The sequence below is a fragment of the Hippoglossus hippoglossus genome, chromosome 17 (genome assembly GCF_009819705.1).
Source record: "Hippoglossus hippoglossus isolate fHipHip1 chromosome 17, fHipHip1.pri, whole genome shotgun sequence".
NCBI lineage: Eukaryota > Metazoa > Chordata > Actinopteri > Pleuronectiformes > Pleuronectidae > Hippoglossus > Hippoglossus hippoglossus.
The window spans coordinates 259813-276363 of NC_047167.1; the positions used below are offsets into that span (position 1 = coordinate 259813).

The following is a 16551-nucleotide window of genomic DNA, read 5'->3' on the forward strand; positions in this document are numbered from 1 at the left end:
CATTACTCATATGACCAAGTGCCTGAGAGTGAGGAAGCTGGTGCTTCACTTCTGGAACACACAGTGTTATCCTGCTTTATAGGCTGAATTCTGCTCTGATATATTTAATAATAATATTACTGTGTGACAGAAAGTTAACATGACATTTGTTTTTCGATCCTCTCGACTAGAAGCTTTTAATTTGTCATATATTTGTTTTATTGCGAAACAGAATTTAGTTTGACGTGTCGCCCATCTCTCTCTCACACACACGATCTTTGGCTGGTCATGTGAGGAAGTGGAGCCGGTGAGCCTTCCGCTATTGGCTGATAGGATCAACAAGAGTTGTCATTGGTCCGTGTCTCTGACTTATGCTTACATCAGCACAGGGGTGCCCATGGTTATTGTTTACGTGTGTTAATCTCAGATGTACTTTACTTGTTTTAAAAGTGGATTCTTTTCCTATCGCCCGCTGATTGTGTGTTATGATCGTACTGTGGGGGCGGTGTGAACCACTCTGTGTCCCCGCGGCTCTCAGTGACTTTGACTCTGCTTTCTGTCATCACCTGATGGCTACAGGGCAATTACAGTGATACTGAGGTGGAGGGGACATGTCTCTGTCCCCCCAGACACAAACCACGATACGTCCTCTTAGCGCTGTGAAGAAGGGGAAGTGAAACCAGGTTTCTCGCTATCCAGCTCTCTCCACCTCCTCTGTAAGAGCAAACTAGCACACAGCTCTGTTTTAGCAAATGAAGAGTGTCCTGTGGTCTGACGATGCCGGACACGGAGAGGCCCCTGTCTGCTGCCGGAAAGCTCAGCTATGCGCTGGGACACGTCCTGAACGACCTGTGTGCGTCTATGTGGTTCACTTACCTGCTGGTCTTCTACCACTCGGTGCTGGGCTTCAGGAACACTAACGCGGGTCAGTTTCCGGCATCTGTGATGCAGCGCCGCTTCTAATGGTTTTGTATTTATATCGAGACACCAGCAGAGGGGAGCTCATACACCCCCTGGTGCTCTGTGTCAACGAGACTGACGTGAATGTGTCTGTGCTGTAGGTGTGTTGCTGCTGGTGGGCCAGGTGGCTGATGCTCTCTCTACACCTCTCATCGGCTACGAGTCTGACAGAAACCCCGGCTGTGGAAACTACGGCAGGAGGAAGACATGGCACTTAGTGGGTAAGTCAGTCAGACAGATGCAGAAGATGTAAGGATGGAGGAACAGACAGACACCGAGTAGGCCGTCAACGGGCAAGCAGGGCTCCAGACTGCGACCAAATATTTTGGAGGCAGCGCGAGTAAACTTTTTTGTTAAAATTATCATTGCTCTCACATGAAATACCAGGAGCAAGCGAACCATTTTGTGTGTGTGCTCTTCTTCAGACTGAGGGCGGGGTGGAGTCTACACACCCACACACACATACAGGCCCCAGGGCCCCGCCCCCACTCACTCATACACAATGATCAGAGCAGAAGCAGCTGTCGGTTTGTACCGAGCTGGAGTTTCTGTGTCCTCCTGACCTGCTCTCACTTGAACTAATAAACACTAACACTCAACACTAGTTATTAGGACCTGATCAGTACTTCGAGTTAACGTAGTGTTTGTTTTGATTCGTTCCAGTACAACACCCCAGACTCGGTGTTAAAGTGACCGGAGCGACACTGATTCATGATCCGACACCATCGATTAATAACTAAATATATGATCATACGTTTGTCATCTCAATCATAACCATCCCATCCTGTTTACTGAGCTGGTTACATAAACCAAGAGCCAAATGTTTAATATTTATTCAAGAGCAATCTTTGTTAACAGAGCCAGAGTCCATTTTATTTATTGTTTTGGTTATGTGTGTGGTTTATTTATTGAGGATATTATAATTTTTTTAATTCTAACTCAAATGTCAGACTGAATATTCTTAAGATTGAAAGTTCATTACTCTTTGAGAAGGGTGTACCTGCAGGATTTTTCTCTAATATTATTCTTTTTTTGAGGTATGAAATTTCAAAATGGTGACAATAATATTATTCATTACAATAATTTCTGGAACAATATATCATCCAACAACATTTGTTATCATGACAGGCCTACCTTTCAATAATGCACCAAGTTAGAGGTTTGCTTTCACATTTTAAATTTTAAGTTCTCTGAGAATTTCTTTCATATCCAAACAAAATTGGTATTGCAGACTGACATATCCCTAACTAAATCGATATTGAATCGAAACCTTGTGAATCTGAATCAAATCTACTTGGGAAATTAGTGGCGATACCCAGCCCTAATCAGCATGTACTTAAAGTAACAAAAATAAAAGTGAAGAATAGCAAATTTCAGAATAATATACAGTGCCTTGCATAAGTATTCACCCCCCTTGGACTTTTTCCCATTATGTACTGTTACTAACTGGAATTCAAATAGACTTAAATAAACTTTTTCCCGTTTGATCAACAAAACATGCATAGTACTTTGGAGGTGCAAAATACATTTTATTGTGACACAAACAATAATGAGAACAAAAAAGTTGACATCTGTTGGGTGCATAAGTATTCACCCCCCTGTGTCAATACTTGGTAGAACCCCCTTTCGCTGCAATTACAGCTGCAAGTCTTTTGGGGTATGTCTCTACCAGCTTTGCACATCTAGAGATGGAAAGGTTTGTCCATTCTTCTTGGCAAAAAAGATGAAGCTCAGTCAGATTGGATGGAGACCGTCTGTGAACCGCAATCTTCAAGTCTTGCCATAGATTCTCTATTGGATTGAGGTCTGGGCTTTGACTGGGCCATTTTAAGACATTAACATTCTTTAATCCAAACCATTCCTTTGTAGCTCTGGCTGTATGTTTAGGGTCATTGTCCTGCTGGAAGATGAACCTCCGCCCCAGTCTCAAGTCTTTTGCAGACTGCATCAGATTTTCTTCAAGGATTTCCCTGTATTTGGCTCCATCCATCTTTCCCTCTATTCTGACCAGTTTCCCTGTACCTGCTGAAGAGAAGCATCCCCACAGCATGATGCTACCACCACCATATTTCACTGTTGGGATGGTGTGCTCAGGGTGATGGGCAGTGTTGGGTTTTCGCCACACATAGCGTTTTGCATTGAGGCCAAAAAGTTCAATTTTGGTCTCATCTGACCAGAGCACCTTCTTCCACATGTTTGCTGTGTCTCCCACATGGCTTCTGGCAAACTCCAAACGGGATTTTTTATGGATCCCTTTCAACAATGGCTTTCTTCTTGCCACTCTTCCATAAAGGCCAGATTTGTGGAGTAGACGACTAATAGTTGTCCTGTGGACAGATTCTCCCACCTCAGCTGTGGATCTCTGCAACTCCTCCAGAGTAACCATGGGCCTCCTGGTTGCTTCTCTGATTAATTTTCTCCTTGTCCGACTCTTCAGTTTGGGTGGACGGCCTCCTCTTGGTAGGTTTGCGGTTGTGCCATATTCTTTCCATTTTCTTATGATGGATTTTATGGTGCTCAGAGAGATGTTCAAAGCTCTGGATATTTTTTTATAACCTAACCCTGCTTCATATTTCTCCACAACTTTATCCCTGACCTGTTTGGTGAGCTCCTTGGTCTTCATGATGCTGTTTGTTCAGTAATGATCTCCAACAAACTCTGAGTCCGTCACAGAACAGGTGTATTTATACTGAGATTAAATTGCAGACAGGTGGACCCTATTTACTAATTATGTGACTTGCAAATGTGACTTGTGAATGCAATTGGTCGCACCAGATCTTTGTTAGGGGTTTCACAGTAAAGGGGGTGAATACATATGCACTCAACACTTTTCAGATTTTTATTTGTAAATAATTGTGAAATCCATGTAATATGTCCCCCCACTTCCAAATGATGCACTATTTTGTGTTGGTCCATTACATAAACTCACGATGAAATAAATTTTAATCTGTGGTTATACCATGAGAAAATGTAGAAAAGTCCAAAGGGGGTGAATACTTATGCAAGGCACTGTATGACAGGATTCTCAGCACAAAAGGGACATTTGATGTCAGAGGGGGATGTGCTCTAAAGGGAGGGGAAGGAGAGGCCTTCTGTAAGAATCAAGTTCCGTTTACTTGTTTTGTTGTGGTTGTTATTTAGTAAATTTTCTATTTATTACCAAAACATTCATCAGTAAAACAGTTAAGATGGGAAACAAGATGAATGTGTTGCGCTGCATGTCGTTGTAAGTGGTGCGCCAACATTTTGTGCTGGTGCCCCTAACACCCGTGCTACAAGTGGAAAAAGTTAGTCTGGAGCCCTGACATAATAATTTCTGTAGGTTGTCTATTTATGAGGAAAAATGTGAATAAGTGCATTGCAGGTCGATTTAAGGTGTGCCCCTAAATTTTCTGCTTGCACTTGTAAAATTTTAAGTAAGGGGCTACAGTGCTCCTAGTTAAAAAAAGTTAGTCTGGATCCCTGGCAAGGCATTTTTATTAAGAAAGCCCCTTTCATACACAGACATATATTCAAGGTGCTATACAGGGGCATTCAAAAACAGCACAGAGACAAATTTAAAAGATAAAGTATTTAAACGTGAAATTGGGTATCACCAAAAGTGTTTTCTGTTTATTTGTATTGCTATATAAAATGACATGTACGGGTTGTTTTTGTCGGTCAGCTGTTGTGCAGATGCTGCAAATCGGGGTATTGATGTTACAAGAGTCTTCTGTTTGGACTTTGCTCTCATGCTAAACGCTTCCATATTTTATTGAGTAGGTCACATGATGCTCTTCACGACTGTGTAAGTACAGCTAATAGAAGTTTATACAATGTGGTCCAGAGGTGATCCTTCCTTTAGTTGTTAAATGACTCCAGTGGTTAAAGTAGCCCAGTGACAAAAATACAGGCTCACAGGGAGAGCTAGATCGTTAAAAGTCTACAAAGTCCATATGTTGTTAGTTTTTATATACCTGTTAGTTTTACAGTGGCCAGACAGTGCTCTGTAGTATGGCTAAGTCTGTGAGCTGAGACAACTACAAAAAAGACAGAGAAGCATCCTAGTAGATCTCAGAATGTATCAGTGATATATATCATCTGTAGATTAGATACATTTGTGTTGTACCTAGGCCATAAAACCATAAATATATACCGTTGATTGTAAATCTAACTGCTAAACTAATTCCAGTGGTCTAGGTCTATTCACCATAACAAAATGAACACAATACAGCTCTACTACATCTTCAGAAATGATCATACTACATCTGAACCATCACCCCCTTCAAAATATTCTCAACAAAAACTGAACATTCTAACTGTGACTAAGGATTAATGCAGGACAATTTTATTAGACTGCATTAGTTTTAACTAAGTGATCCTAATAAACTGACTAGTTTGTGAGTATGGTGACTCTTTGCATCTTCATATAATTACACATTCAGAGGGGAAGTTCAAAATGCAGTGATTGAAGAGTGACTTCAGTGGATTTGTTAGCCAATCTAATTGAATTTTATTTGTATTGTGCCAAATCACAACATATATTATCTCAAAGGTCGATACATAGTAAACATAAATTACTACTATATTGTGCAGAAGGTTAGATGTTGTGAAACAGTTCATCATTCATTGGTGTTTTGGAGCAAACATGGTGAACTCTGCTTGATGACGTTTCTGTTTGTTACTGTCATGTGTGTGGAGATGACTCAGCTCATCTGAAACTAGTTAATTTGAGTATATATGAAAAGAATGATGTATTTGTCATCGTAGTATACCACCACACTCAAAATGTCTTTGTCTGTGTGTGTTTTCCAGGCACAGTGTGTGTGGTGCTGTCCTTTGCCTTCATCTTCAACCAGTGTCTGGGCTGCAACTCCCTTACCCCTCAGTGGGTCAGCTTGACCTACTTCATCCCGTTCATCATCGTCTTTCAGTTTGGCTGGGCGGCCACACAGATCTCCCACCTCTCTCTCATTCCAGAGCTGGTCACCTGTGAGCATGCTAAAGTAGAGCTCACTGCATACAGGTAGGTTTTTTTACCCAGCTAACCCAGCAGGGTAATCTGCTTGTCCTGACTCCACTGTCTCTCCCTGTGTGTTTTGAAGATACGCATTCACAGTGATTGCCAACATCACAGTGTACGCTGTGGCCTACCTGCTGTTCCACATGCAAGCCAGTGAGGGTGGCGACCCGCTCAGCGATGCACTTGGACCAGTAGACATCCCCATCTTTAGGGTGAGTAGCATCACCTGACATTTAATAACGTTCAATAGCAGTGGGTAGAGCTACTTAAAATTACAACTGAACTCTGACAGACATTTACAGTACTTGACTTGTTAAGTCAATTAGGTTTACAGAACTGTAAGTATGATAAGATAAGATAAAACGTTAGTGATCCACACACTGGGGAAATTCACTTGTTACAGCAGCAGACAAGTCGGAATGATGTAGACAATACAAATATAAAGAATATGTACATAATATACACCTTTCACGACAGAAATATTGTTTGTGTAGAAATGTAATTGAATAAAGTGCAGTGGCACAGGAGAGTTGCACGGGCTTGTAAATTGTATTTGTGTGAAGGGTGGGAAATCACAATAAGGGGTATAATACGGGTAATGTGCAGAGGACACTAATGTGCAAACTTTAATTTTCTGTTAGAAATAGTGCAAGTCATGATAAGTAGTGTGAAATAAGAAAAAGTGAGAATATCATTTTTTTTATTTCCCATTGAAGTGGGAATGAAGGACCTGTGGAAGCGTTCCGTCTTGCACTGTGAGTGCATCAGTGTGCTGCTAAAAGAGCTGCTCAAGGCCCCCACAGTGTCATGTAGGGGGTGAGAAGTGTTGTCTATGATAGAATTCAGCTTCGCTACCATTCTCCTCTCAACCACTTCCTCAGTGAAATCTAGAGGGCAGTCCAAGTGTTTATAATGTATATCAAAACTAAAGGCATCAGTTTGTGGCTTCAAACAACAGATGTGTTACTAACCTGCCCGGTGACATTCCAATCATTCTAACAAGATGAGTCAGCACGGTGAGATCACACACACGCGCGCGCACACACATAAGTAAGTCTAGGTACCTGCACACATAAAGTGTCTCCTGAAATATTAATGTACAGTACAAAACACATATTTGTATAACTGACCAACATATATATTACTGCTCAAAAAAATGATTTAAAACAACACCGAAAATCAAAGTAGAAAAACTGAAATCACGGAAACTCATAATGTGACTCAGTAGTGTGTGGGGCCTCCACGTGCCTGTATGCACTCCTCAGTGTGTCGGCTGATGGTGTCCAGGGTAATCTCCTCCCAGACCTGGATCAGGGCATCGGTGAGCTCCTGTACAGTCTGTGGCGGTACTTGGCGACGTCGGATACACCGATACATAAGGGGAACGTGAATGCCTTCACGTTCCCCTTATCATACAGGAACTGCTTACCCACTCTAGCCACATGAGGCCGGGCATTGTCCTGCAGGAGGAATCCAAGGCCCACTGCACCAGTTGAGGTCTGACAGTCAATCTGAGGATTTCATCCTGGTACCTAACAGCAGTGGCTATTGTTGAGGAATTTTTGACCATCCTCACACATTACTGTATATGCCACTATATATTATGTATATTGTATATTACATTTTATCTGTACAGGAGAATAGTGCCTGTCTAAATTCCACAGATACTCCATTCTCTCTTTAAGCACTAACAAAGGTCAGGTTATAGATAAAGGGCCAACCGAGTTAAGGTCTCGACCTTATTATGTTATGATTTGGCTCTTGAATTGGACTGAACGAACATCATTTATTACATCGATCGATTCTTCATCAATCGATTCTTCATTTTGCCATGGACTTTTGTGTGAAGCACTTTGTAACCTCGTTTAGATAAGTGCTATACAAATAAAGTTATTATTATTATTATTATTATTATTATTACGTTTAGGGTCTTTCATATCTAATTCAGATGCTCCAGACAGAGAGGCACCAACTTCAACTCTCACCAACTTTAACTCTTTTGCGTATTTGACCAGTGGCAAGACATAAGGACACAACGGGTGGCTGTGGCTGAGGGGTAGAGCGGTCGTCCTCCAACCTGAAAGTCGGCAGTTCGATCCCCAGTCTTCCCCATCTGCATGCCGAAGTGTCCTTGGGCAAGATGCTGAACCCTGAATTGCCCCTCATAGAACAAGAAAGTGCTGCTAATAGATGCACTGTATGAATGTGTGTTTGAATGGGTGAATGTAAAACTGTACTGTAAAGAGCTTTGAGTGGTCATCAAGACTAGAAAAGCGTTATATAAATACTAAACCATTTACCATTTACAATGTGATTTAGGAATGCTTACTTTAGACTTAACTATCCAATAGGATGCAAACACCTACATGTAACATAGAGAGTAACAGAAATTGTAGCCATTCATAGATGTTCTGTTAGAATGGGTGATGCAAGTAGAGGAAGATATATGGGGAAGCTGTGGGAGACATCTTCAGACTTGGGGGTGACAATTGCTCAATTTATATATATATTGTTCCACCTTCTGGTCTCCTTGATGCATCAAGTCTACATTAAAACCTTCTGCACAAGACATCAGCTGCTTCCTGAGTTCTCCTTTCACCAGCTTCCAGAAAACTCCATTCACACAGCTTACCACTTACATTGTACCTCTATATAACAGACTTGTACTTGAAGCACTGCTATGTTGTGTTTTTTGACAGAATTTGGCTCTGATTGTACTTGGTATCGGTGCACTCTTCTCCATCTTCTTCCACCTGGGAACCAAAGAGTCAAGGCACAGAGCCGAAGGGGAGGCGCGAGGAGAGGATGTGAGGAAGAGGATGGAGAAGGAAGAGGAGGAAAGTGAGCGCAGCCCCTTGCTTCCTCACTCCCAGACCTCCTCATCGCTGCTTCAGTGGAAGTGTTGGCTGCAGCAGCCTTCTTTCTACCAGGTAGGAAATCTTAATCACATCTGACCTAAGCTTCACTGGAAGCTACTCATCTAGTCAGCAGGGGGTACACAAGTATTTTGCAATTAGCAGTTCCTATTCCAGCAGTTTGACGGTTGCCACTTTTTGTGTTTTGTCGAACTTCATGAAGTAGAAACATAAGAGTGTAGAGTGAGCTGTCACTTGTTGAAAGTTGTGTATGTCACTGTGTGTCTCTGTAGGTGGCCTTACTCTACATGTCTACCAGGTTAATAGTGAATCTGTCTCAGACCTACATCTCAATGTATCTTATTAACACTCTGGGGCTGCATAAGGTAACACAAACTCACTCTGTTTTATTCATACATTTGTCAATTTGCATGCAATGTTCCTTTCCTGAAGATGTTTTTCTTTCACCTCCTCCAACAGAAGTTCATAGCGACGATCCCATTAGTCATGTACATGAGTGGCTTCCTGTCCTCCTTCATTATGAAGCCTCTCACTAAATTGATTGGAAAATGTGTAAGTAGAACCTCAAAATAATTCAGTCTGTCACACTGATTTCACCTTAACCCTAAACTAGTAAAAAAAGATTTAGGTCAGGTTCATTATTAGTCTATAGCTGATCATTTCAAATCCAGATCAATTTGAAATGTGGGACGTAGAGCTACCTCATAAAATAAATGTTTGAACTGTGTATGATGTTATTTCCTGTGTTCATTGTAACTTCTTAATGACATCATTTATCATATGATGTCATATGATGGGGAATAATTTTGTGAATAGTATAAGCTTTCGAATGTCTATTATTTCAGATTATCTCGGAAAGTGTGATTTTCGGGCCTTGTTTTGTTAATCATCACCTTTGACCAATCATCTCCAAATGTTAATCATCTACCTTAAAGCTTGCTGCAGTCACCCCCATACTTAAAAAACCTGGACTTGACCCCGACTCCCCCAATAACTACTGGCCCATTTCCAACCTGCCCTTCCTGTCAAAAGTACTGGAGAGAATCGTTGCAAATCAGATCAAATCCCACCTTGACTCCAACTTTTCTGATATTTAATAGACCAAACAATTAATCAGTTATTTGAGATATAATCTGCAGATTGACTGATCATGAAAGTTATTCTTTGTGATTTATTAATTACCTAAGACAGATGTATAGGAGCTGTGTCAAAACCCTGTAAAGCTCCTGAAAACAAAGGATGGACTTGTGTATGAACACAAGTTTCATCTTTGACTTTTACTGTATGTTTTTATTCTCGCTGGTTTGAAGTGGGAGGGAAAGGTGTTATGTCACATATGGTCGTGCCGTGCACCAATCTGAATTTAGTGACATTCAAATGAAGATCTAATGTCATGTACACAGTCCTGATGGTGCACATTAAATTGACTCTTAAAGAATAATATTTAATATTTTAACTTTCACTGCTGCTCATTAAGTCATGATTTCTTTATAGAATAAAGAACTGATTAAAAAGTAAGTAATTTTCAGAAAGGTCTGGAGACAAGAGAAGTTGTGAACAGCTAAAGCTCTTATCACCATTTACATTCACCAAGTACAAATATCAAAAAAACTTATCAGTATGTTGATACCTTCTCAGTTGATTTACTTCTCTGTTGTAGTCAAAGCCAGAGCGTACTTTTATATTTGACCTGATCTGGATTTGTGTGTTTCTATCTGGTCCAGCTCACCTATTTTGTGGGCCTGCTGCTGATCATGGCCTTCTCCTACTGGGTGCTGCTGGAGGACAGGATGGGTCAGCAGGTGTACGGGGCAGCTGTGCTGCTGGGCGCAGGCTCAGCCACCATCCTGGTCATATCGCTTGCCATGACTGCTGAGCTCATTTCCGATCAGACTGTAAGAGGCTCTTGTCCATACTGTGTCTGTGTGCGATATATATATATATATATATATATATATATATATATAAGATATATATCTTCACTCATAATGTCCCTGTAAACTGTACACTGTCTTCATCTCTCTGTTGTTCTCTCTGCAGCAAAGTGGAGCATTTGTTTATGGAGCCATGAGTTTCACTGATAAGTTGGCTAATGGAGTGGCAGTGATGATCATTCAGGCACTACATCCTTGCCAGTTAGTGTACACACACACACACACACACACACACACACACACACACACACACACACACACACACACACACACACACACACACACACACAAACACAGGAGTAATGTATTAGACTACATCTATTTGGTGTTCATCATAACTTGGTAAATGATGTCTGCAGAGATGGTGTCCGAGGTGCCTCTCTTAGGGAGGTAGGTGTACTGCAAGGGGTCCAGCGTCTCAGCTATACTGCTCTGAATGTGGGCCAGCACCACTCTAAACACTTAATGATGATTGGAGTTGTGCAACTGGCCTTCAGTCATTCAGACAAGTCATTGGGCTCCTTATGGGAGCTGGGATGATGGTTTTGAAACAGGTGGGCACCATGGCCTTTGAGGGCGACAGGTTGAAGATGGAGGTGAGAACAACAGCCAGCTCTGTAGCGCCCATGGAGGTTATCTAGGCCTGCTGTATTGTGGGGCTTAATTCAGCTGGTGAGACGGGAATGTTTGATCTGGAGGTCTTGAAGTGGGTGTAGAATTGGTTGAGCTGTTCAGGCAGGGTGATGGTGGAGCTTGTGATTTCTGTGGTGGTGCCCATATAATCGGTGATGTTTTGCAGGCCCAACCACAGCCGCCCTGCATCAGCAGTAGAGTAGAAGCCGTCCAGTTTCTCTCTGTACTGCTTTTTAGCCTCCTTGACGTGTTTCCACAGTCTGTACTTTGCTGTTTTGTACTCTATCTCGTTCCCTGATCAAAATGCTGTTCATCCAGGGCTTCTGGTGTGGAAAGTTCCTGACTTGTGTGGTGGGTACAATGTTGTCAACACAGGTGCTAATGTACCCAGTCACACATTCAGCGTACTCCTGTATGTTGATGGAAGAATCCTCCAGTGTGGCTGCAGCTTTAAACACATCCCAGTCTGTCTGTGAGACACGGTCTTGCACGATGCTCTTAGTTTCTGAAGACCATAGTTTAACTTGTTTAATCACTGGGTTTGTTTGGTTGAGTCTTTGTCTTTAGGCTGGTTACAGGAACAGGGAGATGTGGTCTGAGAGTCCAAAGTGGGGGCGGGGAGCAGCTTTGTATGCATCACGAATGTTACTTTAAACATGATCCAGCATATTCTGATCCCGTGTGGGAACGTTTACATGCTGGAAGTTTTTCGGGAGCACAGTCCATAGATTGAAGTGGTTGAAGTCTCCCGCAACAATGATTGCAGCATCAGGGTTAGCCATTTCCAGCGCGCTGATGAATTAGATGTAAACAGCGGCCAGACACACAGCTTCAAATTCCCTTGGGAGATAGTAGGGTCGGCTTTTAAACAACAGCAGCTCCACATCTGGTGAACAATGTTTGTGGACAGATTCTACGTCTCCACACCAAAAGTTGTTGACAACATGTAACAATAATAATGTAATAATAATAATAATAAAAAACTTAATTTCTGTAGTACCTTTCATACAAGAAATGCACCGCAAAGTGCTTTACATACTATATAGATAAAGTATCAACATGTTAAAAATGTAATTCATATAAGAGAAGATATTTTAAGTAACATATGAACATGTTAAAATGACATTTAAAGGTTCAGTGTATAGAATTTAGTGACATCTAGTGGTGAAGTTGAATGTTGCAGCTGAATAACCCTCATCTCACCCTCCCTTTCCAAACATAAAAGAGAACCTGTGGTATCCTTAAGTTGTCATAAAAACTCAAAGGTTTTCAGTTTGTCCGGTTTGAACTGATGGAAAAAACATGGCAACCTCCGTAAAGAGGACTCGCTCCCGATGTTAATATAAAGTGTTTAAATATAAAGGGCTAATTCTAAGGTAAAGAAAACAACAATTCATACAATTTAGATGAAACACACTAGTGAAAACATCACTAGGATTATTTTATATTCAATTTCTGCCAATAGATCCCTTTCACCTAAATCGTACACACTGGAACTTTTAATAGTTATAAAAAATATTTTTTTAGAATTATATAAAAAAATGCAGAAAAGAAAGAAAGTGATAAAAATTATAAAAGCGCAAGAATGTGGGCTGAAGTACAGAGACATATTTAAAGTTTCCTTTTCGAGACGTTTACTAAACTAGTTTCTCTGATATCAAGCGGCAGTCTGTTCCACAACTTTGGACCGTAGTTTACAAAAGCTTCATCTCAGATTTTAACTATCCAAACAAACATTGTGCACTCTGATGATGTCATCCATTGAGAATAATAAAGGTCCAAGGCAGCTCCAAAACAGCTGTCATGTTTGTCAGACACCTGATCTCCAATGCTGACATAGAACATCCTCCTTTTAATGTATGTTTTTAACCACAACAGTATGAACATTATACAAAACACACTGAGCTAAACAAGATTCCTAAACTAAATATTGTACAATAATAAAAGATAAACATTGTCCAGACAAAATAAGAATATGTATGCAAAGTTGTTCAGAGGGATAACGTCCCCAAAAAATTGTCACGCTGTGAAATGTTACCAACATATTGTGTTGTCGCTCTTTCTCAGCACTGTGGTGTGTTGTCCGGCCTGTGTCTGGTTCTATCATTACATCATGGTCATTGTAACAGGAGGCGTTGCTGTCGTCGCAGCTTTGGCTCTCTGCTCCATCCTCATCTGGCCAATAAGCATCAGACCACGTGAGTTGTACAACCACACAAATACACAGTTTGTGTGTTTTCTTTAGTGAAGTAGACTCATTGTAGCTGCTCCTTTTAAATGTGTGTTTACCAGTTAGTCCTGTTTCACAGCTTTACTGTGTGTGTCTGTGTCTCTCTCTCTCTCTATGCAGGTGGTTTGCCTGTCATCTCTGATGATGTCATCACTGAATATGCAGCCAGTGTCAACTAATACCACTGAAACTGACTCATCTCAGTGCAACTGAAAGGTGCAAGCTCTGGACAGATTCATGTTAGTTTGCTCGGTAACTTCCTGAGTAGCTGCTCTACTTCATATCGTAGAAGATTTTAAGCTTCGGGGCTGAGCAAGAAAACAGGCAGAATCTTCAACCTTTCAGTAACGGACCATTCCAACAATGTACAAACTTTTCCCAAAAACTATATTGACCCATCCCAGACTGTTTTTTTTACAAAAATCTGGAGAATATAGGTTCATTTCATTGAAGTAAAGGTATGAGTGCCTGCTTAATACTTTACTATATTGTAATAATGTTTGTCTTTACGTTACTGAATGTAGAGACACAGTCACACTTTAAGGGATAGTTCACCCCGAAATGAAAATTCACGCATTATCAACGCATTATCCACTATGCTCATGGAGGGGTGGGTGAAGTGTTTGAGTCCACAATACACTTCTGGAGTCTCAGGGGTAAACAGTGTTCGACATACTGCTCGTGTGGTGTCATCCAAGTGTCCGCAAGCCACGACATTCATATTCGACTCTAAATGAGGTCATTTACATCCAGATGAAAGTTATATAATAAATATATAACTTTGGAAAATTGTGAAAAAACTGTCTCCAGAGGTAAGACTGGGAACACTCACAAAACCTTCTTGGCAAAACCTTTTTCACGAGTGTAGAAGCAGCTCACCTCAACTGGACCACTACCCAGACAATGGGATCTGTGATCCTGATCACCTGTTCATTTGATGAGGGACGTCAGCCAAACAAAAGGGAACTGGATACAGTGTGTGAAGTAGAAGAAGACCATTTAAAATCCTGTCGTCTTGTCAGGTATGGTGATGTAACAGAAAACGCTTTATTGCTTCAATAACAGGTTGTTGCACTACATCTTCCCCCATAGATAAACCACTACGTTTACAGACTGTCAGTGGTCACATGGAGAGTCACCCTGAACTCCACCGACTGGCATGATGAATGCACAGATGACACTTAAAAAACAAATGAATCTTAAACTTTGAAGGTGACTTTGGGAGCAAACACAGGCAGGGAAATTGAGCTTTTCTCTGCTGACTAAGAGACTCTCACTTCACTGGCTGTTGAGTCACTTAGCTTCATGCACTTGGTTATTTGGACACATGCCTTAATACCAGTAGAGAATTGTTCACTAGAGCGCTGCAGTTTTAAGAGATGCTGACGTTCATTTCAAGCTGTTCTGCTGCACGGAAGAATTGAGGCATGCTGGGATATCTTGGGATTTTTGTGGGTCATCTTATTTAAGTTTTTTGTGGTAATGTTTCTATTTTAATAAATTTTACTTTGTTTTACCTCTTTATAATCATACCAAATGTAAGATGACTAAAATTACTTTTATAATCAAAAGACACACGAACAACAGAATGGCATTTGCTATAACCAGACTTTAAAGGGATCAATAGTGTGATTTGTGAATTTATATAATATATAATTATGAATATAAGGGAATCATGCAGGTAAATGATCAGATCAGGTCCTGATGTGTGACTGGTCGCTGTGTGAAAGCGTCCGTCTGAAGTCATGTTCTGACAAAGCTTCTCATCATTTTTCATATAATTTACAATGACTTTGTTTGTTTGCCTTTTTTGTGTCTTTGCTGCTCTGATGACATCTTTCATAAAGGGACATTAAATATGCGTCATGTGTCTGTGTTTGATTTAAATTCTCAACTGTTACTCATCTACATGTGAAGCACATACTCTTCATCATGAGAAGAAAAGATGAACTACTAAACTTTAAGCAAATACTGTAGTTTCAACATCACCTCAACTGGGATCTAATCAAATTATTTTATACTTCCTAACTTTATCCTAGTTTTTCCAGCCATATTTCTTGCATATCCACCCAAACACTACACACCAAACCAGATAGAATATTGTTTCATCAATATTAATCACATTAATGGATCAGCTCAACACAACTGATGTTTCATTTTAATATCTATAGTCTTTGTATTTGCATTGTCTTTTCATTTTTGTCGTATTGCACCAATTACAAAAAACTTTTGGACTTCAGCATTAGAAAATCAACTATATGCCAGTTTCTATAGACCTGTTTTAAGTTTTAAATAAACACTCATTTAATTAAAATGTAAAAAATGTTGATTCAAGTTATTTTGGCAGACATATGTACCTACTGACCAGCTTGGTTTAACACAACAAAGTAAAAGTCAGCTGCCTTCACAGAGAACCATCACAGATTGGCTCAGGGGGAAGAGCGGCCTGGAGGTCGTTAGTTCGATCCTATCTTCCGCTTCTGCATGCCATGTCTTTGGGCAACATACTGAACCCCAAAATTGCCTCTGATGGCCATGCCATTCCTATGGAAAAACTGTCTGTGCACAGTTGCACTGTGTAAATGGAAAAAACTGTTGTGTAAAGCACTTTAAGGGGTCATCAAGACTGGAAAACTGCTACACAAACACAGACCATTTCTCTTACAGTCACAATTCATCAGTGTATGCAAATATCTGGATCCTCATATCAACCTGGCCTGTCTGGCAGTTACATGTTGTAAAAAGCTTCTCGTTCATTTGGGAATTCTCTGATTGTGTGTAACATGTTCCATACAAACCAAAATAATATTCTTTGAATTGTTATGGTAATACCAGTACACATCAATCAATCTAATTTTATTTCTATAGCCCATATTCACAAATCAGTTTGTCTCATAGGGCTTTAACAAGGTGTGACATCCTCTGTCCTTAACCCTG

General features: G+C 40.6%; 1 protein-coding gene across 2 annotated transcripts; it reads left to right on the forward strand.

Moving 5' to 3' along the window:
- Positions 1-249: 249 nt before the first annotated feature.
- On the forward strand, positions 250-15080 carry mfsd12a (major facilitator superfamily domain containing 12a). 2 transcript variants are annotated; one of them, XM_034612728.1, is made up of 11 exons: positions 259-904; positions 1041-1160; positions 5734-5944; positions 6024-6153; positions 8641-8871; positions 9090-9182; positions 9277-9369; positions 10542-10712; positions 10858-10952; positions 13452-13582; positions 13735-15080. In XM_034612728.1, exons 1-11 carry the CDS (start codon positions 757-759, stop codon positions 13791-13793), a joined length of 1482 nt encoding a protein of 493 aa, XP_034468619.1. In that variant the 5' UTR covers positions 259-756; the 3' UTR covers positions 13794-15080. The 2 variants fall into 2 exon arrangements, with proteins under 2 accessions (XP_034468620.1, XP_034468619.1); XM_034612729.1 differs by lacking the exons at positions 13452-13582; positions 13735-15080 and adding an exon at positions 11019-12416 and having other exon boundaries at positions 250-904; positions 10858-10958.
- Positions 15081-16551: the final 1471 nt, after the last annotated feature.